The sequence below is a fragment of the Carcharhinus amblyrhynchos genome, chromosome 20 (assembly GCF_965287045.1).
Source record: "Carcharhinus amblyrhynchos chromosome 20, sCarAmb.v2.hapA, whole genome shotgun sequence".
Taxonomy (NCBI): Eukaryota; Metazoa; Chordata; class Chondrichthyes; order Carcharhiniformes; family Carcharhinidae; genus Carcharhinus; species Carcharhinus amblyrhynchos.
Genome location: NC_137343.1, coordinates 41636404 through 41660008, shown reverse-complemented (window position 1 = coordinate 41660008; position 23605 = coordinate 41636404). Strand labels below are relative to the sequence as shown.

The following is a 23605-nucleotide window of genomic DNA, read 5'->3' as shown; positions in this document are numbered from 1 at the left end:
TTTAATATTTAAGCTGGTTTGAAAGTACTGAGTGCCCTACTAAGGTCCGTCCTGGGGCTAATATGTTACCTATGTAAAGGCCAGATATGTAATACATTATCTGTACTCTCTGCCACCTTCCTTAAGACTGAATCGTTGCTTCTTCAGAGATAAGGAATCAAGAATTAGAGAGGAATCCAATGGACATTAAATCCGATTGATTCACATTGACCGACGCAATGGGATTAGCCTGGGGCAGATTGGGCGAGGGAGCCAGGTGGCAAACCATCTGCCCGGGACCAGCCAAAACGCTGATGGGCAGCAGCGTCCAGCCTGGGAACAGGGTGTCCAGCATTGAGAGGCCCGGCTGAAGCTACAACCTTCGGGGCACTCGGAGGTAAGTTGCTGGGTTCAGAAAAGCCTTGCATTTGGGGAAGCCCGGGGCAGGGGAGAACTGAAACTTCCCTCGAAAGGCCCGGGTGAGCATTCCTGTTCCACCTCACCCCACAAGGCAAGTCGAGAAAGAAAAGCCACTGACCTATTTTTGGTCCCGGTCCCAGTCCCAGTTGGGTTCGCACAGTACGGAAACCAGGGCAGCTTTCCTGTCAGCGCTTGGAGACCGAACTCATTCTTCAAGGAATGATGCCATCGGCTTGTCCTGCTGACACCCCGTAACTGAATCCTGTTGTGATGTTGCGTTAAGGATGTGATGTAATGTTCTGATTAGCATATCACTGAATATGTATTTGAATAAATCATCATTTCGGAAAGTGATGCAAGGCTACACGTGAGGCAGTCGATCCTGGATAGCTTGTGTACGTAGAGCTCTGAATATAGTCAGTCCGTTATTTTTCATTATTTGTTCAGGGATGTGAGCATCATTGACAGGATCTACATATGTTGCCCGTCCGGGGTCACAGGTTCAAGGTGAGGAGGAGGGGGTGAGGTATAACTCAGATATCAGAGGGACGTATTTTACACAGAGGGTGGTGGGAGCCTGGAATGCACTGCCAAGCAGGGTGGTGGAGGCAGACACGCTGGGATCGTTTAAGACTTATCTGGATAGTCACATGAACAGACTGGGAATGGAGGGATACAAACAAATGGTCTAGTTGGACCAATGAGTGGTGCAGGCTTGGAGGGCCGAAGGGCCTGTTTCCTGTGCTGTATTGTTCTTTGTTCTTTGTAATTGCCCTTGAACTGAGTGGCTCACTTGGCCATTTCAGGGGGCAGTTAAGAGTCAACTACATTGCTGCGGCTCTGGAGTCACATGTAGGCCAGACCGGGTAAGGATGGCAGATTTCCCTTCCCTAAAGGACATTAGTGAACCAGAAAGATATCAATGACAATTGACAATAGTTTCATGGTCATCAGTAGATTTTTACTGAATTCAAATTTCATCATTTGCCCTGATGGGATTCAAACCTGGGTCCACAAAGAATTACCCGGCTCTCTGGATTACTAGTCCAGTGACAATGTCACCACACCACCATGGTGAAAACATCCACTACTTTGTGACCCTACATAAAGGTGTGATTAGTAGCTTTTGTTAGTCTAGTAACGCAACATGGTGGCAATGGTATGTGTCTGAAAATCACGTTGACAAAACAGTGAAAGTAGAAGGATAACGGTGGCCGTCGGAGTTTGTGGTGATTCACGTCAGTGATGGGGGCACAAACACGGCAGCAACTGAGCATCAGGAGAAACTAAAGTGACATGAGTCAGCAAAGCTGTGGAAGCGCAGTTAGACTCACAACACCAGGTTAGAGTCCAACCAGTTTATCTGATAGTAAACCCCACAAGCTTTCGGAAACGCTGTTCCTTAGTCAGGTGTGTGGAAGGTTCTGCGCGGTTTACACACTGGGGGTGATCTTACCGTAGCGTTGCGCCCATTTCCAGGCTCAATGTGGTGGCAAAGTGGGGCGTAAAGCCCTTAACAAGATTGGCACCCGCTTTCGCCACTGGTGCCATTTTACAAACACTGGATTTCCAGCGTGGTCAGCCTGTCACCGGGAATGGGCAAGAGGCAGGTTAATGTACGGAAATTTATTTTAATGCTGTTTCACTTCTGCTTAGTGAGCCCGGTGTCGATTGTTCAGGCTCACAGCACCCACCCCCCCACCACCACCACCTCCCCGGGAAAACTTCCCACCGGTGAGGAACGGGCACGCTCCCCACGAATAGGGAGCACCCGGCCTGAGCTCACCGGTGAACCGGAGGTCAATGAGGTCTCCCGGGGAGGCCGAGGACAAGGGTGGGGTGTCCCTTGGGCAGTGCCAGACTGGCACCTGGGTAATACCCACCTGACAGTGCCGAGGGTCAGGGCGAATGGAGGAGGGATCAGTAGGGGCAGGGGTAATGGGGACGGGGGCAGTTGGGGGAGGGGCCAGTGAGGCCGGGGTCAGTTGGGGCATGTTGAGCAATGGGGCAGGGCCAGTGGGTCGGGGCTAATGGGAGAGGGCCAATGGGGAGGGGCTATTGAGGGAGGGGGCTATTGAGGGAGGGGGCTATTGAGGGAGGGGGCCCACGGCCACTCTGCAGGGATCAGTGGGGGGTAGAAGGAGAGAGGATGAGTGACCCTGGCAGCACCCAGACTGATTGGGCGGTAATTGGCCAGGTTGGATTTGTCCTGCTTTTTGTGTACAGGACATACCTGGGTGATTTTGCATATTGTTGGGTGGATGCTGGTGTTGTAGCTGTACTGGAAGAGCTTGGATAGGGGGGAGCAAGTTCTGGAGTACAGGTTTTCAGTTCCAGCGCCGGAATGTTATCAGGGCCTTGCCGTCTCCAGTGCCTCCAACCGTTTCTTGGTATCACATGAAGTGAATTGAATTGGCTGGAGACTAGAATCTGAGATGCTGGGGACCACTGGAGGAGGCCGAGATGGATTATCCTCCATCATCCTTTAAAAAAGGCTCTAAAAGTAATCCAGGAAATTATAGGCCAGTAAGTTTGAAGTCAGTAGTAGGTAAATTATTGGAAGGAGTACTAAGAGATAAGATCTACAAATACTTGGATGGACAGGGATTTATTAGGGAGAGTTAACCTGGTTTTGTGCATGGTAGGTCATGTTTAACAAATCTATTTTCAAGGAGGTTATTAGGAAAGTGGATGAAGGGAAGGCAGTGGATGTTGTCTACATGTAGTTCAGTAAGGCCTTTGACAAGGTCCCACATGGGAGGTTAGTTAGGAAGGTTCAGTCACTAGGTATCCATGGAGAGGTAGTAAATTGGATTAGACATTGGCTCAATGGAAGAAGCCAGAGAGTGGTTGTGGAAGATTGCTTCTCTGAGTGGAGGCTTGTGACACAGTGATCTGTGCTGAGTCCAGTGTTGTTTGTCATCTATATCAAAGATCTGGATGATAATGCGGTGAATTGGATCAGTAAATTTGCTGATGATACAAAGATTGGAGGAGTAGTGGACAGTGAGAAAGGTTTTCAAAGCTTGCAGAGGGATTTGGACCAGCTAGAAAAATGGGCTGAAAAATGGCAGATGGGGTTTAATGCAGACAAGTGTGAGGTATTGCACTTTGGAAGGACAAACCAAGGTAGAACATACAAGGTAAATGGTAGGACACTGAAGAGTGCAGTAGAACAGAGGGATCTGGGAATACAGATACATAATTTCCTAAAAGTGGCGTCACAGGTAGATAGGGTCATAAAAAGTGCTTTTGGTACATTGGCCTTTATAAATCAAAGTGTTGAGTATAAGAGTTGGAATGTTATGGTGAGGTTGTATAAGACATTGGTGAGGCTGAATTTAGAGTATTGTGTACAGTTTTGGTCACCTAATTACAGGAAGGATATTAATAAGGCTGAAAAAGTGCAGAGAAGGTTCACAAGGGTGTTGCTGGGACTTGAGAAACTGAGCTACAGAGAAAGGTTGAATAGATTAGGACTTTATTCCCTGGAGCATAGAAGAATGAGGGGAGATTTGACAGAGGTATATAAAATTATGATGGGTATAGATAGGATGAATGCAAGCAGGCTTTTTCCACTGAGGCTGGGGGAGAAAAAACTAGAGGACATGGGTTAAGGGTGAAGGGGGAAAAGTTTAAAGGGAATACTAGGGGAGGCTTCTTCACACAGAGAGTGGTGGGAGTGTGGAAAGAGCTGCCAGATGAAGTGGTGAATGCAGGCTCACTTTTAATATTTAAGAAAAACTTGGACAGGTACATGGATGAGAGGGGTGTGGAGGGATATGGTCCAGGTGCAGGCCAGTGGGACTAGGCAGAAAAATAGCTCAGCATAGCCAAGAAGGGCCAAAAGGCCTGTTTCTGTGCTGTAGTGTTCTATGGTTCTATCCATTCATCCAGGTGGATGAGAATGATGAACAATGGAAGGCATGGGGAAGATCAAGAGAAAGGAAGTGGGACCAACAAAACAGCATGAAAATGTCACAAAGCAGAGGATGAAAGTGATAACACATTGTTTACTGGAAGGGGATATACACAGACTCCAGGCTGGTGGGTAGAGGTCCATGTGGGACATAGGTGTCCCACAAATAATGAGCTTGGGTGGAGGGTGAGAATGTTCACCGCAATGACTGGATTTAGAATTCCTGCAGGGATGGTTGTGGGGGGAATAAGGGCTACACACTAACACTGGCTGATGACTCTGGTGTATCACCCTCAGATTCATGCCAAGGAGAGTACCACACTGTTCATCTTTCAAAGTTCTGAAGTGTATTTATTAGTCACAAGTAGGCTTACATTAACACTGCAATGAGGTTACTGTGAAAATTCCCTAGTTGCTACACTCCGGTGCCTGTTCGGGTACGCTGAGGGAGAATTTAGCATGGCCAATGCACCTAAGCAGCACTTCTTTCGGCTGTGGGAGGAAACTGGAGCACCCGGAGGAAACCCATGTAGACATGGGGAGAATGTGCAGACTCTGCATAGACAGTGACCCAAGCCTGGAAATGAGCTGACGCTGTGAGGCAGCAGTGCTAACCACTGTGCTCACTCATTGAGAAAACCACAGGACTTCTGAAGATGCGATTCCGATACCTGGATCTCTCAGGTGGCTCTGTGCAATGCACCAGAGTGGATTTTCCACCTGATCACTTTGCTGTGCCCTTCACAATCTGGCCACACAAAGAGCTGATCCCTCCCCAGGAGATTTCCTGCACTGATTGGTTCTGACACAGTTGCCAGCCATGCAAACCTCCTGGGGAACAGCCTCCCAGGAGGTGAGGTTGGTGTGCTATCTGGAACCTGCCTCTGGGCAGTAGACTTGCCTCAGCTCCCAGACTCCTTGAATCAAGGCCTCAAGGGCACATTGGTTGAAGTGGAGTACAAACTTCTTGTAGAGGTGCCTGGACCTTTGGGCCCATTAGCAGACAGCAGGCAGACAAGTCAACTCCTGACCCGTCAAGTGATTTGGAAAGATATTTGCTCATGCATAATTAATGAGGCTCCATGCATGTAATCGGGTGTGAGTTCACGTCATTCTAGCCAGCAGGAATACTGCTACCAAAACCACCGCCACTGCACTTAGAAATGAAATGGAGAATTCCATTTTAAATATTAGAATTATGGCACAAACAAACTTTATTGTATGCAATATAATTAAACAAGACACGCAGTCTGAATGTTATAAGTTTTGGCTATGTAAATTATGCACTCAGTTTTATTCCTTACTTCCCCTAGGCCTTTTCCTTATAAGACATATCAACTGTAAAATTATTTACTTCTGTATGGACAACCATAAATATGCCACAACCCCCCAGAGAATATTTAATTCTCCTCAGCTGCAGTTATTCTCAGAGTAAGACATTCATTTACTCCTCTTGACTGTAGATGCCTCAGTGCTGGTTGCCTTCTAATACTTTCAAGATAATTTGTGATTGCTTTCTTTGCCGCAAGGTTCTATGAGGACCACCGCAGGTTCTTCTACCAGTTTCAAGCTAGGCAATCTTCAAGATTCTGTTCCTTTACAAAATTTAAGCTGAGATGAAGCCTCCCCACATTCCATACAGTGCTAGTCTATCGCTTATTTTGGTTGCTTTCTCTTGTTGAGTTGCAAAGTGTACACAATACAATAGCTCCAAGTTGCAACTATTACCTTATATAGTCTCAGCCAGTTTCAGTTTTGGGTTGCAAGTCTAAGTTTCAGTTTTTGTTTCCTTTAAAATTGGAAGGGCCAGTTTCCTTTCTCTAGTTCCATTTTCAGTTTCTGTTTTCAGTTCAGGCCTGTATTGTTTCAGTTTCTGCACCTGCTGTTTTACAGTTTTATCTTTTCTGCTCTGACCTTTTAATAGAGTCATCAAGATTTACAGCATGGAAACAGGCCCTTTGGCCCAACTTGTCCATGCTGCCCTTTCTTTTTTAAGTGACTAAGCTAGTCCCAATTGCCCGCGTTTGGTCCATATCCCTCTATACCCATCTTACTCATGTAACTGCCTAAACGCTTTTTAAAAGACAAAATTGTACCCACTTCTACTACTGCCTCTGGCAGCTTGTTCCAGACACTCACCATCTTCTGTGTGAAAAATTGCCCCTCTGGACCTTTTGTATCTCTCCCCTCTCACCTTAAACCTGTGCTCTCTAGTTTTAGACTCCCCCAACTTTGGGAAAAGCTGTTGACTATTGAGCTGATCTATGCCCTTCATTATTTTATAGACCTCTATAAGACCGCAAAGCCTTCTACACTCCAGAGAAAAAAGTCCCAGTTTATCCATCAAGTCCCGGTAGCATCCTAGTAAATCTTTTCTGCACTCTTTCTAGTTTAATAATATCTTTTCTGTAATAGGGTAAGCAGAACTGTACACAGTATTCTAAGTGCGGACTCACCAATGTCTTGTACAACTTCAACAAGATGTCCCAACCCTTGTATTTAATGTTCTGACCAATAACGTTCTGACCAATTAAGTGTAATAACCTCCCAGCTTAGTTATGTGCAATTAACCTATTTCCAAAAATGTTAAAACTACATTTATATTCTAAAACACACGAACCATGAATTAGATCTCAGCAACAGCATTGTGGAACAAAATTCAACACTGAGCTGCAAAAAGGGACATCTGACCAGATCACCAAAACTTTGGAAAGATAATCGCTCACACATAATTAATGAGGCTCCAAGCACGTAATCGGGCAAGAGTTCACGTCATTCTAGCCAGCAGGAATAACCCTACCTGAACTACCACCACTGCACTTAGAAAAGAACTGGAGAACGCCCACCCTCATTTTAAATAATAGGATTATGCCACAAACAAACTTCATTGTTTGCAATACAATTAAACATACAAAACTTTGGAGGAGGAGGAGGAGGAGGAGAGAGAGGCACGCAGATATAGGCAGGCAATTCCAGAGCTTAGGGCCTGGTAAGCTGGAGATGAGACAATCAAAGATGGAGGGATTCCAATTGGAACTTCAGACAGAATTTGGGGCAGTACAGTGGCACAGTGGTTAGCACTGCTGCCTCACAGCGCCAGGGATCCAAGTTTGGTCACTGTCTGTGTGGAGTTTGTATGTTCTCCCCGTTTCTTCCCGGCACTCCGGTTTCCTCCAACAATCAAAAGATGTATGGGTTAGGTTGATTGGCCGTGCTAAATTAACTCTTACTGAAAGAGGGATTAGCAGGGTAAATATGTGGGGTTGTGGCAAAAGAGCTGGGTTCAACTGTTGTCAGTGCAGACTCGATGGGCCGAATGGTCTCTTTCAGCGCTATGGACATTCTATGATTCAGGGGATTTGAAGGGCTGTTGGAGATTACAGAGATAGGGAGAGGAGAGCTATTGAGAGATTTGGAACCAATTGAGGCATTGTTTGAGTGAGATCCAATGAAGATTTGTGAGCGCAGAGGAGAGTGAGGAAAAGCTGGTGCTACAGGTTACTAACTAATGAGAAAGAGAGAAACAGGTTTGCAAGGAAAGTGCGGAGGGGTGCAAGAACAGCAGAGTAGTGACAACTGGAGTCTTTAATGATCCCAGTATACACTAGGCTAGTGAACAGGACAAAGAGCAAGAGGGGTTTTTGACAGGAGGACTTTCAGGAGAACTTTCTTGACAGCAGCTTTCTGGCCCAATGAGCGGAGAGGCACTGATGGATCTGGTTCTGGCCAATGAGGTAGGTCAACAGGATCAGGTATCACCAGGAAAACATTTCGGGAGCATTGGCTACAGAAGATTTATAGTAACCATGGGAAAAGTGAAGGAGCAATTTGGAGTAAAAATATTTAATTGGAGGATGGCCAGGTTCATGGGCTTGGAAAAAGAATTGTCCCAGCTGGATTGAGGCTAGAGAATTTGCAGGTAAAACTGTAATGGAACAGTAATGGCTGCCTACAGAGAGCTCAGGTACAATCAACGTGCATTCACATGTTGGGGCAAGGTAGCACAACCAAAGTCAAAGCTCCCTGAATGACAAGAGAGATAGAGGGCAAAAGCCAGCAGAGAAAAGTGGTGTATGATAGGTGTCAGGTGGACAATACAATCAGAGCCAGGTTAAATACTGAAAGAACAGAGGGCAGTTGTGAAAAGAAATCGGAGAAAAGCCTTTGAGAAGAGATTGGCTGGTAACATAGACAGAATCCACATGTCATATTTGGGCATAAAAATAGTGAAAGGGCAGTAAAAGGACGGGTGGCTGCAATTACGGACTGAAAGGGGGATCTACGTACAGAGACAGAGGACCTGGGTTCGATTCCCAGCTCGGGACACTGTCTGTGGAGTTTGTACATTCTCCCATGTCTGCATGGGTTTCCTCTGTGTGCTCTGGTTTCTTCCCACAATCCAAAGATGTGCAGATGAAGTTGATTGGCCATGTTAAATTGACCCTAGTGTCAGGGGGATTAGCAGGTTAAATATGAGGGATTATGGGAATACTGCCTGGGTGAGATTGTGGTCAATGCAGACTTGATGGGCTGAATGGCCTCCTTCTGCACTGTAGGGATTCTATAAGTCCTGTCAGGTCAATACCTGCCAGTGACGCTCTTGCTGTAGCTGTAAGGGTTTGATAGCAGATAGTGCTGCTGTTGATTTTTCAGTGAGTGCTGGAGGTGTCTCTTTGGCTCTGGAGATGCCCCCTTTTACACATCATTGTTTCGCACATCTTGCTTTGGCCTCTCTTATCTCCTTTTCTCACAGCAGGTGTTGCCGACTCTGGCTGGATGTCTTCCTGGAGGTTGCAGCCACACACTCTCCCCGCTGCTCACCTGACCCACTATCCCTGAGACGTGGAGCCTCACTTCATGAATTAGAAAGCAAATATCCAATTGGGTGATTCTGGGCTCATGACCCTCTGGAAGAAAAGATTTCGCCTCATCTCTGTGACCACTTGATTTTAAACAGTGTAATTGCGATGTTACAAGGGTGACTACAATTCACAAGTGCCTCATCAGCTGTACTCGGCTTTGGATAATCCTGAGACTGTGAAAGATACTAAATAAACAGGATCTTCCTCTGGGCTACAGCAGAACATATCACCAAGCTCCCATTATAAAGGCAGTGAAGCCTACACAATGACTGCTTTGAGGCTGAGATTGATAGATTTTAGGACTTCTAAGCAGTTTGAAGGAATCCAGAGATGATGAGGTTGTGCAGGCAAATGGAGTTGAGGTTGAAATCAGCTGTGATCTTATTGAAGGGTGGAGCAGGCTTGAGAGATCAAAAGGTCTCCTATTTCCAACGTTCTCCTATCACAGTACAGTTTGAACTCACAACCTCTAATTCAATACCATACCCAACATCTAATCCAGCCACTGCCACCAGTGATGGAGGGGAAATACTGAATACATGAACAGCCCTGTTCACTATGGTGTCAGTCTCCTTGAGTGTTGTTACAAAGATGACCAACTTGATGTCTGATGAGTGTCACATTCCTGATTAAATCTTTTGGATGATGGGGAAGTTTTGATGGATCAGGATTTGAATCATTCAATGCAGAGAATATAGAGAATTTCTGCCCTGCTCTTGTAACCACCATGCTGATATGGGCTGTCCACATAAGTATCCAGCTATTGATAGCAGCCAAGATATTGATACGGGGGGTATATCGGTGATAGTGGAAAAGTGTTTAAAATAATCATTACCTGACACTTATGAGTATGAATGTTAATTTTATTAAATTCACTTTGGGAATGCAGACATCACTGCCCAGCCCATGCACTGAGGAGATTATGCTGGGCCTTTATCTTGAACTGCTGCAGTTGATTTGGTGTAGGTACACCCACAGTGGTGTTAGGTGGGGGAGTTCCAGGATTTTGACCCAGTGACAGTGAAGAAACGGTGATATATTTCCAAGTCAGCGTGGTGAGTGGCTTGGAAGGAAACTTGCAAATGGCGGTGTTCCTAGGCATCTGCTGTCCTTGTCCTTCTAGATGGTAGAGTTTTAGGGGTTTGCATGTGCAGGTTAGATGGATTGGTGATGCTAAACTGTCTCTTAGTGTCCAAAGATGTACAGGCTAGATGGATTAGCCATGGTAAACGTGCAGGGTTATGGGGATAGGGTGGGGATAGTGGGCCTACATAGAGTGCTCTTTCAGGGGGTCGGTGCAAACTTGATGGGTGGAATGGTCTCCTTCTGCATTGTAGGGATTCTATTCTATGGTTCGGAAAATGTTCTTCATGGGAACAGCATATTCTGGACTGTCTGTGGGATCGACACACAATGAGTTAAAATAGCCTTATTCTGAGCTCAGAGTGTGCTGTATGAGTGGGCCTAAGGCGTGAAGGAGGGTGATGGAATGTGTGGAAGTTATCTAGCCGTGGCAATGATGTCCTTGGTTACTGTGTGTATGGGAGTGGGAAGAGATTGTGTGGACAACATACGTATGGCAATAAAATGATAGAAAAATCTTAACAGTGTAATATTATTATGATGTGGAGATGCTGGTGTTGGACTGGGGTGGGCACAGTAAGAATTCTCACTACACCAGGTTAAAGTCTAACAGGTTTATTTGAAATCACAAGCTTTCAGAGCACTGCCCCTTCATCACTTGATAAAGGAGTAGTGCTCCGAAAACTTGTGATTCCAATAAACTTGTCGGACCTTACCTGGTGTTGTGCGATTTCTTGCTATATTATTATCATGGCAGGAAGATGATTGGAAGAAATTGAGGTAAGTTAGGTGCATTTTGTTGGCTTTGTGTCTTTACTTTGATGTCACTTCTGTGTATATTTGATCTTTAATGATTTGTTCGCGATATGTACAGATTGTAAAGATCAAAAGGCAGAATTGGTATCAGAAATGTGAGTGAAAAACTCTGTAAGCAGCGCTTGTATTGGAATTGTGTGGTATGATGTCTAAAAAAGACTTGATCCTACCTTGTTACAACTACATATGTGCTTGGAAAGTGGTGTTAGAAGATGTGAGAGGAATTAGAACAAGAAAGTAGTCGAATGCTGTGGAGGTAAACTTGGTGAGTTGCTGCAGTGCATCCTGTGGGTATTAAACTCTGCAGCCACTTGTCTATCCTAGCCTGGACATTGTAAACCGGCATGGTCTGCCTCCTTATTGGAAGGGTTGTCAGCTAAGAGCCCCACTCCTGTTCTGGCGATGGACAGAAGGCTATCAATGAATTTTTAATTTAAATTCATTCATGGGATATGGCGTCGCTGGCTGGGCCAGCATTTATTGCCCATCCCTATAACTTAAATTGGTTGTCCTCGAACTGAACGGCTTTTGAGAGGGCAGTTGGGAGTCAACTACATTGCTGTGGCTCTGGAGTCGTATGTAGGCCAGACCAGGTAAGGATGGCAGATTTCCTTCCCTAAAGAACATTAGTGAACCAGATGGGCTTTTACAACAATTGACAATGGTTTCATGATCATCAGTAGATTCTGAATTCCAGATATTTTTTATTGAATTCAAATTCCACCATCTGCTGTGGCGGGATTCAAACCTGGGTCTCCAGGGCATTAGCTGAGTTTCTGGGTTACTAGTCTAACGCTAATATCATTGGGCCATCACCTCCCACCACCACCACACCACCAACCCCCCCCCACTTAAATAAGTTAAAGAAGGCTAAGGCAATGAACCCAGCAAACTCCTGAAGTTGAAGACTGTCTGGCTGGAGATACCAAATGCCCAAAGTTACGCTAAATAATTCTCGAAACCTGAGATTAACAATAGCAGTGGTTCAGACAGCATCCTGAGATGTATCTACACGATGTGTATTTAATTTGTGAAGTGACTCCCTGAGGAGGTTCTCGGTGACGGTACCACTGAGGAGGGGGACATCCATCACTGTGTGTCACTCCTTGACTCAGGCGGAGATCTAACATTCAAATCAGGTTGCATTGTGATTAAATTACTGCAAAAGGGCAGTGTTGCCATGGTAACAGAGCTCAGAATGCTGGCAATACTCTCACAGATTTCTTGCACGCTTAATAGCGTTTAAAAACACTCTGAGCTTTTAAAAAAAGACCTTTGGTATGTATAACTAAACCACATTCTAACCACTAGGCCTATCAGTAAGTGAGTGCGCTTCTCCAGCAGTGATTCCAAAGGGCACTTCTCCCAGCTGGCCGCCTCTGACATCCTACAGTAGAATAATTAGTTACACAATTTAAATAGAAATAGGGGCTCTCCCTGCACTGCTAGCTGGGGGCTTATTACACAGTCTGATGCCAAACATGATAGCTCAGTTCAAAACATCTTCCTATAGCTCCAGTTGGATTCTCACAGCCGGTTAAAATGCAGTTGACATAATGATCTCGACCGTGTTTTGTGGGATTGTCCCGTTGGGTGTGACCTGCAGCGGGGAATTTTTCCAGAGTCTCCTGTTCCTGAATTCCTGGCTGATTTCCAGGGGTGACTTGCCTTTTGTCTCCAGCAGGATGAAGTGGCCCATGATGGTGAGCAGTAAGCAGACAGCGCAGAATATCAGGAAGCAGAAGTGGCCCAGGCTTTCCTGCAACACAAACACCAACAGGCAGTGAGGACAGGGAGAAATACGGGAAACCGGGTCAGTGAGGGAGGGTCAGTGAGGGAGGGTCAGTGAGTGAGTGAAGGAGGGTCAGTGAATGAATGAGGGAGAGTCAGTGAATGAATGAGGGAGGGTCAGTGAGGGAATGAAGAAGGGTCAGTGATGGAAGGTCAGTGAGGGAGTGAGGGAGGGTCAGTGAGGGAGTGAGGGAGGGTCAGTGAGGGAGGGAGGGAGAGTCAGTAAGTGAGTGAGGGTCAGTGAGGTGGTGAGGGAGGGTCAGTGAGAGAGGAAGGGAGGGTCAGTGAGAGAGTGGGAGAGGGTCAGTGAATGAGTGAGGGAGGGTCAGTGTGAGGGAGGGAGGGAGAGTCAGTAAGTGAGGGAGGGTCAGTGAGAGAGGGTCAGTGAGAGAGAGGGAGGGAGGGTCAGTGAGGGTCGGTGAGTTGGAGTAAGTGAGTGAGATCAGGACTAATTGATTAAGGCTCAGTGGGGAGGCACTATGTGAACCTGAGCTGATGAGATGGTGCTCAGTGAGTAAGGTTTACAAAGGAACTAATTTAACTTACAACCATGAAGGAGAAAACCATTGCGATGAGGAACAGGCCAATCCAGTTGCAGAAACCATTAATAACGTAGCCGGCTGGCCGATCGGACTGCAGGAATATTTCCGAGGGAATGATGATAGCTACTCCACCTGGAACAGAGGAAGGAAATCTTTCAGATAAAGTTACCCCATCTTTCAAAACAATCCACCCTTCACCTTTCATTCGAGACATCAATCGACCCAAAGTTGGAACCTTGCTGCTATGGGAAGGATAGCAAGGGCAATTTGAAGATGGGAACAAGGCCATTTTGGGGACGCAATGGCAGAGTGGTATTGTCACTGGACTAGTAACCCAGAGACCCGAAGTAATGCTGTAGGGACCTGGGTTCAAATCCCACCATGGCAAATGGTGAAATTTGAATTCTTAAAAAATCTAGAATTAAGTCTGATGACCATGAAGCCATTACCAATTATTGTAAAAACCCAAATGATTTAACAATGTGCTTCAGAGAAGAATATCTACTGTCTTTACCTGGTCTGGCCTAATTGTGACTCCACAGCAATATAGACTCATTTCCATGGCCAGCCTGGCCATTTCCAAGGGTGCAGGAAACCTTTGTTGCAATTGGTACTGCTCACAGTGCATGACCAGGCTCCTGATGTTGGCTCAATGCCAGGTCACCACACATAACTTCTGGCAAGTATCTTCATCTTTGAGATGTCAGGATGAGTGCTGCGTCGTTCCACTGGAAGCAACTCTCCACCTGGTACAGGGACAGCTAGTTTTGCTCCCTGGAGTCTGATGCCAAGCTGGAAACTCAATTCATCCCTGCCGCTAACAAATTTCTTCAGTAACTGGCTCATTGGCCAACTGCATCTTGCATCTCACTTTGGACAGATGTGGATCCCAACCTGATTTGCTTCACCAAGACTGGCAAAGTGTCCAAAAAATTCAATGCCATAACAATTTCCTGTGGTATTGGAGCAACTGTAACACTTTCTTATAAAGGTAGGTGGCTAAATGCATCTGCATTTGTTATGTGAGTTCCAGGTCGGTGGTTGAAAGTATATTTATAGTGGACAGAATTAATGCCCAACGTTGAATTCTTGCTGATGCATTTGGCCAAACAGTCTTGTCTTTTTTCAAAAAGATCCAAGAGAGGCTTATGGTCAGTGTTATAGCCATAAAGAGAACGGGAGATCATTGATAGATCTCCCTATGGGATCCCTGCTGTATGACCTGAATGAATGGAGGCTCGCCCAATGGGAAGCAGTCAGTGAGTGTTTTTAAACCTGTTACTCTACCCGAACCGTTATTGTTGGTCCCCAGGTGAAGACTAGCTGACTGTAAGCTGCAGGTGTGATCCTTTCCCTCAGTGCACAAGAAAGGGTGTCAGTGACAGGAAACTGGCGTTTGGCTCAATTACCACATTGGTGATGAAGATAAAAATCCTTTTTCTCCATCTCTCCCTCCAAGACAACCTTCAAACATCAAGAATTTTCTCTGATAAGAAAAAGCTACTAAGCTTCTTCTTGTGAAACTTGAATGCTATGATACCAGTGGGAAAGAATGGGCCCAATAACTGAGTAAATGAGTTACTACCTCCGTGCTAACAACATTGAAGGAGACGGAAAACAAAAGGTGATGTTGTTGACTGTATGTGTGGCCCTGACGTTCATTGTGATAAGAAATCTGACTTATCCGGATGCCCCCGATTCCAAAACTTTTAATGAACTCATAAATCTAGTGAAAACTACGATGACCCAAACTCTCTGTAATCTTCCATTGATATTGCTTCAACATGGCTGGGAGTGCTCCTGGGGAACCGATCATGGAGTTTTTGGCTAGGTTGCAGATATTGGCTGAATATTGCGAATTTGGACTGCCTCTTAATGAAGTGTTGTGAGACAGATTGGTATGCGGCATAAATGACCCAACCAACCAAAAGAAGCTGTTTGCAGAACTAAATTTGGACTTAAAAAGAGCTGTTAATGTAGCCTTATCACTTGAGAATGCAGAAAAAGGGACTCAGGAACTACAGAGAGCATCAGGCACAATGTCCTCCAAACAGGGGGTGGGATTCGTGTAATCAGTCCTCATTGGAGAATGCTTGTGTAAAGGTGTTAAAGAGCCCCTTTCGATATATGAATCTTAACGTCACCAGCTGTCAGTCAATGAATGACAGTGACAACCCCATGAGTATTAGAGGACATACTCCACAAAGGTGCAACTGCCAGACGATGGATTATTGCAAGGACTGCCAAAGGACTCAGCCAAGGGAAGTTTCAGGATCAGGCTAAACGCGTGCTGCCTAGTGAAAAAGCTAAAGGCCAGTACCTGACCAGGCCATGCAGGTAACCTCTCCTCTTGAGACAGGGACACTACAACTGACTTGTATCATCACAACAAAGGTTGCCCCAATAACAGTAAATTTTCTAGGAGGCGGACATGCGATCTGCGGTCTCCGTTATCAGAGAACAGGCATATAAGCATCTCCAATCTGGCATCCAACTCCTAAGTTTGGAAGACACGTAGGCCAGACTAGCTATCTATCCAAGGGAACCTTTACAAGTAAAAGGCACCACAATGGTTCCAGTAACTTATAGACAGCAATCAGCTCCCCTCCCACTCATTGTTCCATGGAGACGCTGGTTAAACCTTATGGGGAGGGATTGGCTCTAGCAGATCTGGCTGAACTGGTTGGGACTCTTCAGGCTAAGTGTAGGGAACTCTACAGAGTTATTATTAGATATCCTGGTATTTTCTAAGAGGGCCTGTGAAATCAAAAGGAGCCAAGGCCAAGATCTACGTTGATCCCAATGCTACAACTACATACTTCAGATCAAGCCCAGTTCCATGCAGAGAAAGTGCCTTGAAGGCTTAGATATAATAAGGCCCTTGCAATTTGCAGAATGGGCTGTGCCCATAGTCCATTCTTAATGCTGACAAATCACTTCAGTCTTTGTGGGGACTGTAAACTAACAATCAATTCGGTCTCTAAACTCGATAGATACCCCATGCCCTAAATCGAATATCTGTACGCTAAGTTAGCAGGCATTGAGATGTTCTCCAAGTTGAACATGAGACACACCCATCTTCAATGTGAACTGGGTGAGTGACAATCAACACACATAAGGGAATCTACAAGTATATCCTCTTGCCCTCTGGGGGTCTTGTCAGCGAGTGCCATTTTCCAAAGAGTTTTAGAGAATATCCTTCGAGGGTTATCTAGGGTAGCAGTATACTTAGGTAATATCTTGGTCACAGGAACTTTGGAACAAAAACACCTGGTCAACTTGGAAGTCTTGCAGACATTTTCTAGAGCAGGAGTTCATCTGAAGAGAGAGGAATGTGTTTTCCAGACGGCTGAAGTAACCTTTTTCAGGCTACTGGGTAAATGGCAAGGGGTTACATCCAGTAGAGGATAATGTAAAGACCCTCAAGGCAGCACCAACCCCAAGGAACACCAAAGAGATAAAGTCTTTTCTGGATTTAGTCAATTATTATGGAAAATTGTCCCAAACTTGGCTTCCAGGTTGGTCCCCTTGGTCGCCCTACGATAAAAATACTAGAGATATTTTGGCCTTGGAGGGAGTGCAGAGGAGGTTTACTAGGCTGATACCGGAGTTGAGAGGGTTGAGCTATGAGGAGAGGCTGAATAAACTAGGCTTGTACTCGTTAGAGTTTAGAAGAATGAGGGGAGATCTCATTGAGACGTATAAGATGATGAATGGGATGGATAGGATAGAGGTGGAGAGACTCTTCCTGCTCAGAAAGGATAGTAGGACTAGGGGGCACAGCCTCAAGATAAAGGGGGGGCGGTTTAGAATGGAGTTGAGGAGGAACTTCTTCACTCAAAGGGTGGTGAATCTCTGGAATTCTCTGCCCGTTGAAGTGGTGGAGGCTACCTCGCTAAATATTTTTAAGACGCGGGTTGATGGGTTTTTGATAAGAGAGGGGATTAAGGGTTATGGGGAGAGGGCGGGAATGTGGAACTGAGCCACGACAGATCAGCCATGATCTTATTGAATGGCGGGGCAGGCTCGAAGGGCTAGATGGCCTACTCCTGCTCCTATTTCTTATGTTCTTATGTTCTCTGCAGACAGAGGCTTTTAATCGTTAAATATCAGCCGTGTCAGCTAAGCCACTGGCCTAGATAGAGTGGACATTGAGAGGATGTTTCCACTAGTGGGAGAGACTAGAACTCGAGGGCACAACCTCTGAGTGACGGGATGGTCCTTTAAAACAGAGATGAGGAGGAATTTCTTCAGCCAGAGAATGATGAATCTTGGAACTCATTGCCACAGAGAGCTGTGGAAGCCAAGTCATTGAGCGTCTTTAAGACAGATAGGTTCTTGATCAGCAGGGGGATCAAAGCTTATGGAGAGAAGGCAGAAGAATGAGGATGAGAATCATATCAGCCATGACTGAATGGCGGAATAGACTCGATGGGGCAAATAGCCTAATTCTGCTCCTGTATCTTACGGTCCAATTTAGCCCTAAGAGGGAACTTATCTTGACTTGTGATGCTTCCCCATATGGCATTGAGACTGTCACATTGCTAGAAGACAGGATGGAAAAGCCCATCACATATACCTCCAGGACCTTTTTGGATGCAGAACAAAGAAATTCTCAGATTGAGAAAGAAGGGTTGGTGGTTGTATTTGGTGTGAAAATGTTCCACTAACACATCTATGGTCGACAGTTTTTTATAGTTACCAACCATAAACCCTTATTGTACCTAGTCAAAGAGGCAACCCCCTCTATCGCCTCAGCCCAGATACAGTGCTGGGTCTTGTTATTGATGGCCTACTAATATCTTCTGGAACACTGCCCTGGAACCTGGGTAGCCAATACTGACACATTGCGTTGCCTCCCGTTGCCCACAAGCCTGGAAGAGGTCGTGATGATTCTGAATTTTTTGGAGACTTTGCCGGTGTCAGCAAGGCAGACTGAGGCCTGGACCCAAAAACTTCAAACTTCATCTAAAATAAGGCACATGATGCTGCACACTGGATTCCAAGGGCAACCCTCTGAAGAAACGAAACCCTGCTTCATTAAAAAGACAAGCTTATTGAGGACAGGATCATTCCTTGGGGGTCCTGAGTATTTGCTTCCCCCCTCCCCAGGATGTCATTCAATATTTACAGAACTATATAATGGCCACCTGGGAATATCAAAAATAAAGATACTGGCCAGGAGTTACATCTGGTGGTCCAGTCTTGACTCCGACATCACAGACTTGTTGAAGCTATGTGACCTGTGCCTAGAAAATTAAAAACTCCCACCCTCAGCCTCCCTACACCTTATGGGAGTGCCCCAGAAGACCATGGGTGCAGGCACATGTGAACTTTGAGGGGCCCACAATTTGAATCATGGTGGATGCACACTCCAAGTGGTTGGACGTACATCACATGGGCTCCACGACTTCTCGGGCGACCCACCAAGAAATTACATTTCTCTTCAAGCTTTGCTGCTGGATTGCCTTCTCTAAATCTTCTTGTCTTATTTGTGGCTGAACTCGTTTCCCGCCTTGCGCCCACTTCTTTGATGTTGGCACCACTGCTGACTGCAGGTTCCTGGCCTGACAGGTGAACAGCACTGTTTTGTGTGCTCTGTGACTCTTGTGCTCCATTTTCAGCATTTTCCATTGTCAGTGCTATCTCCATTGCTCATTTAAAATTTCTGCAAGTAATCTCTGTTGAATTGCCTCGTTTTTCACCCCACAGACTAATCTGTCCCATAACATGTCATTCGAGGTAGCCCCAAAATTGCAATGCTCCGATGTCTGTTCAAATTTGGTATGTAAGCTGCAATTGTTTCACTTAGAGATCTCCCGATTGAAATAAGCTTTAATCTCTGGAGTGTGACTGATAGTTTAAGCTGGAAATGTGACTTCACCAGTTCAATGACCTGGATGATTTGGAGCTGGGCACACTTGGGGCTGTGAGACTGTGAATCAGATAAGTTTGGGTTTCACACACACTTAGAAGAATTGCCTTGTGCTTCACCTCCTCCTCTGTTTTGTTCATTTGGAAGTGATCCCCAAGGCGCCCTATGTATTGTCCACTGTGGAGAAGTCAAATGTACCTATCCGTCAGAAGATGGACATCCTGCTAAATATCCTTTTCTATTCAAAACTTCAGTGTAAACTGGATACTCTCAGTCTGAGGATTTTTTAAAAATCTTCATCACCAAATGTAAAGATGTTCACTCACCGGTTTAAGAAAAACACGAGTTTATTTAGAGGTTAAAACTATACAGAGACTTGCAGAGCTGCCAAAATGACTCTGAGTACAGAAGCCCATACTTACCAGTGTGATCCCCCCCATCCTACTCCCCGATTGGTTTCCCGGGTTTTGTGACCTTTACGCTGCAGTTTGATGCTTAAAGGGACGATCAGTAGAGGCAGCGTTAGGAGAAAGGATACCTGTATGATTCAGCTCACCTGGGCCCACTCCGTAGCAGAAGACATAAGCAAAGATGATGACCATACTGCAATACGGCATCCAGTGAATGAGGTGCTGCGGGGCAATGGACAAGATTAGGTGCCAGTCACGTAAACTGAAACGATTCTTACACCCTCCCCCCCCCTCCCCCACAGCCCTGAACCCCACACAATACCTTTCAATCACTTCAGCTCCCGGAAGACCCATTGCGAGGAAAGTAGAACATAAGATGAGAGGAGGACAATCATCTCCCTGAACTGTCTCTTCAAACATATTGGCCAGAATTCTCCAGCCATTCACTCCCAGCCGCCACTGCCAGCCAGGACAGGGAATTTGGTGCTCAGCCAAATCTCCATTCACTGCAGCGGGACTGGAGAACCTGGCCCATTAACTCGGTCATTGACCTGTATTCTGATTGACCCCAAAGTTTTTATCTCTATTACTTCACCAGATTATTCCAAATATTTATTGCTCTTTTGCCTTGAGGACAGATGGGTGATCAGTAATTATAAAACCAGAAGGAGGCTATTCAATCTATTTAGTCTGTGCTGGCTCTTTGAACGAGTGATCTGATTAGTCCCAGTACCCTGTTCTTTTCCCATAATCCTGCAATTGTAAAGTATTTTTAACTTTTTCAAATATTTAGACAATTCCCTTTTCAAAATTACTGATAAATCCACTTCAACCATCCTGTCAGACAGTGCATTCAAATCAAAGTGACCCTTCTAAAAATAAACTCTGCTCATCTAATCGTTTGGTCAATTATCTGAAAACAGTGTCTGCCCTTTATTTACTCTCTTCCCAGTGGAAAAGATACTCATGATTTGCTCAATCTTTATAATCTCCTTTCAACCTTCTCTGCTCAAAGAAGTACAACCCCAGCTCCTCAAGTCATTCCAGGTAGATGGGGCGTGATTTTCCTGGCCCGCTGTGCTGGTTGAGTGGCATGGCGGACCAGGAAAAGTCAGCAGGTGGCCAAAAGTGGAAATCGGAACTGGCGTACGGCCGTTCGCGGTCATCCCAGGTTGTTTTTCTCAGTATAATCAGCCTCATGACGGGGAGCAGTCGATTACAATATGCAAATACTGATTTGCATCTCTCTAACGAGCCCGGGACACTGTTGTTTGGGCTCACTCATGTTTCTGACTCTGCTAATGGAGGTTCACACCAGCAGATACCACATAGGGTTCCTGGCAACAGGGACCAGGAGTGATGGCCTCACTCATGGGACTGGAGGACATTGAGGCCCTCGGAGGCCTGGCACATTGCCACTGCACACTGGGCACTCTGGCATTGCCTGCAGGGCACCCTGGCATTGCCTTGGCACTGGACAATGCCAAGGGGGGCATTTCGCACAGGCATAAATCATCTGAAGGCCTCTGCACTGGAAATTCATTTAACTAAGCTCGTCCAAAAAATGGGTGGGAAAACCTCCCATTCGAATTTTTTTGGGAAAATTGCATTCCTGATGTCCACAAGTGTAGTGCGTCGGATCTCAAACAATGACGAGATACAGTACAGGAAAGAGACGGAGCATCTGGTGAAACAATGCGATGACAATAATCTCTCTCGGAATATCAGTAAGCCAAAGGAGATAGTCATTGACTTCAGGAAGCATTGTAGAGAACATGCTCCTGTCTAGTGGTTAGCACTGTTATCCCACAGCACTAGGGACCCAGGTTCAATTCCTTGGATCACTATCTGTGCAGAGTCTGCATAGGTTTCCTCCGGGTGCTCCAGTTTCCTCCACAGTCCAAAAGGCACGCTGGTTATGTACATTGGCCTTGTTAAATTCTCCCTTAGTGTGCCCGAACAGGCGACTGAGTGAATATGGTGACTAGAGGATTTTCACATTAACTTCATTTCAGTATTAATGTAAGCCTTACTTGTGATAGTAATAAATAGACTTAAACATCAATGGTGATGAAGTAAAAATGGTGGAGAAAGCTTCAAGTTTCTAGGTGTCCAGATCAATAACAACTAGTCCCTCCATGCTGACGCTATGGTTAAGAAAGCCCATCAACGCCTCTACTCTCTCAGGAGGCTAAGGAAATTGGGCATGTGTCCTATGACTCTCACCAATTTTTACAGATGCACCATAGAAAGCATCCTTTCCAGGTGTATCACGGCTTCGTATGGCTCCTGCTCTGCCCAAAACCGCAAGAAACTACAAAAGATCGTGAAGGTTGCCCAGTCCATCACGCAAACCAGCCCCCCATCCATTGACTCTGTCTACACTTCCCGCTGCCTCTGAAAAGCTGCCAGCATAATCAAGGACCCCATGCGTCCCAGACACTTTCTTCTTTCCACCTTCTTCCGTTGGGAAAGAGATACAAAAGTCTGAGGTCACGCATCAACCAACTCAAGAATAGCTTCCTCCCTGCTGCCAACTGAAATCTGAATGGACCTACTACATATTAAGCTGAGCTTTCTCTGCACCCTGGCCGTGACTGTACATTACATTTTGCACCCTCTCCTTTCCCTCTCCCTCTGTGAACGGTATGCTTTGTATAGCTCACAAAAAACAATACTTTTCACTGTGTACCAATACATGTGACAATAATAAATCAGATCAAATCAAATCAAATCCTTAGTTTGTTGTTAAGAACATAAGAACATAAGAAATAGGAGCAGGAGTAGGCCATCTAGCCCTTCAAACCTGCCCCGCCATTCAATAAGATCATGGCTGATCTGTCGTGGCTCAGTTCCACATTCCCGCCCTCTCCCCATGACCCTTAATCCCCTCGCTTATCAAAAACCCATCAACCCGCGTCTTAAAAATATTTAGCGAGGCAGCCTCCACCACTTCAACGGGCAGAGAATTCCAGAGATTCACCACCCTTTGAGTGAAGAAATTCCTCCTCAACTCCATTCTAAACCGCCCCCCCTTTATCTTGAGGCTGTGCCCCCTAGTCCTACTGTCCTTTCTGAGCGGGAAGAACCTCTCCACCTCTATCCTATTCATCCCATTCATCATCTTATATGTCTCAATGAGATCTCCCATCATTCTTCTAAACTCTAACGAGTACAAGCCTAGTTTATTCAGCCTCTCCTCATAGTTCAACCCCCTCAACTCCGGTATCAGCCTAGTAAACCTCCTCTGCACTCCCGCCAAGGCCAAAATATCCTTGCATAAGTGCGGCGACCAAAACTGCACACAGTACTCCAGCTGCGGCCTCACCAATGCCCTATACAGCTGCAGCAAGACCTCCCTACTTTTATATTCAATCCCCCTCACTATGAAGGCCAACATATGATAAAACCCTCTGCACCCTGTACAATTTCTTGACATCCTTGATGGACCTTTTTAACTAAGACATTAACACTTAATTTTCCACAGAAATAACCAGACTGGCTAAAAGTCAGGTCCTTCTGTAAGGGCACAACATTCACAACTCAAAAAGATACTGAAGCAGTCTATACTCACCTGCAGAAAGACCTGGACAAAACACAGGCTTGGGCTGACAGGTGATAAGTAACATTTATGCCACACAAGTGACAACAAATGAATATCTCCAACTACAGAGAATCTAACCGTCTCCCTGTAATGTTCAATGGCGTTACCATCACCGAATCTCCCACTATCAACATTCTGGGAGTTACCATTGACCAGAAACTAAACTGGACTGGCCATATAAGCAAGAGCAGGCCACAGAGGCTTCTGAACTGGAGCTCCATTTTGTCCTAAGCAGAGTTCCATTTTAAGCTCCATTCAGACCAGTACCAATCATTTCCCAAGTTTTACTGGTTTTTCCTTCTAA

General features: G+C 45.6%; 1 protein-coding gene across 2 annotated transcripts in view; it reads right to left on the bottom strand.

The window, feature by feature from the left end:
- Positions 1-11925: 11925 nt before the first annotated feature.
- LOC145355954 (solute carrier family 2, facilitated glucose transporter member 11-like) overlaps positions 11926-23605 on the bottom strand; it is an 80393-nt gene continuing 68713 nt past the window's right edge. For both annotated transcript variants that reach the window (XM_080208465.1, XM_080208464.1), the window contains 3 exons: positions 19844-19919; positions 13417-13544; positions 11926-12838 (listed from right to left, as the gene is read on the bottom strand). In XM_080208465.1, the coding sequence (XP_080064591.1) occupies positions 12617-12838; positions 13417-13544; positions 19844-19919 (426 nt within the window). In that variant the 3' untranslated portion in view covers positions 11926-12616. The remainder of the gene's footprint in view (positions 12839-13416; positions 13545-19843; positions 19920-23605) is intronic.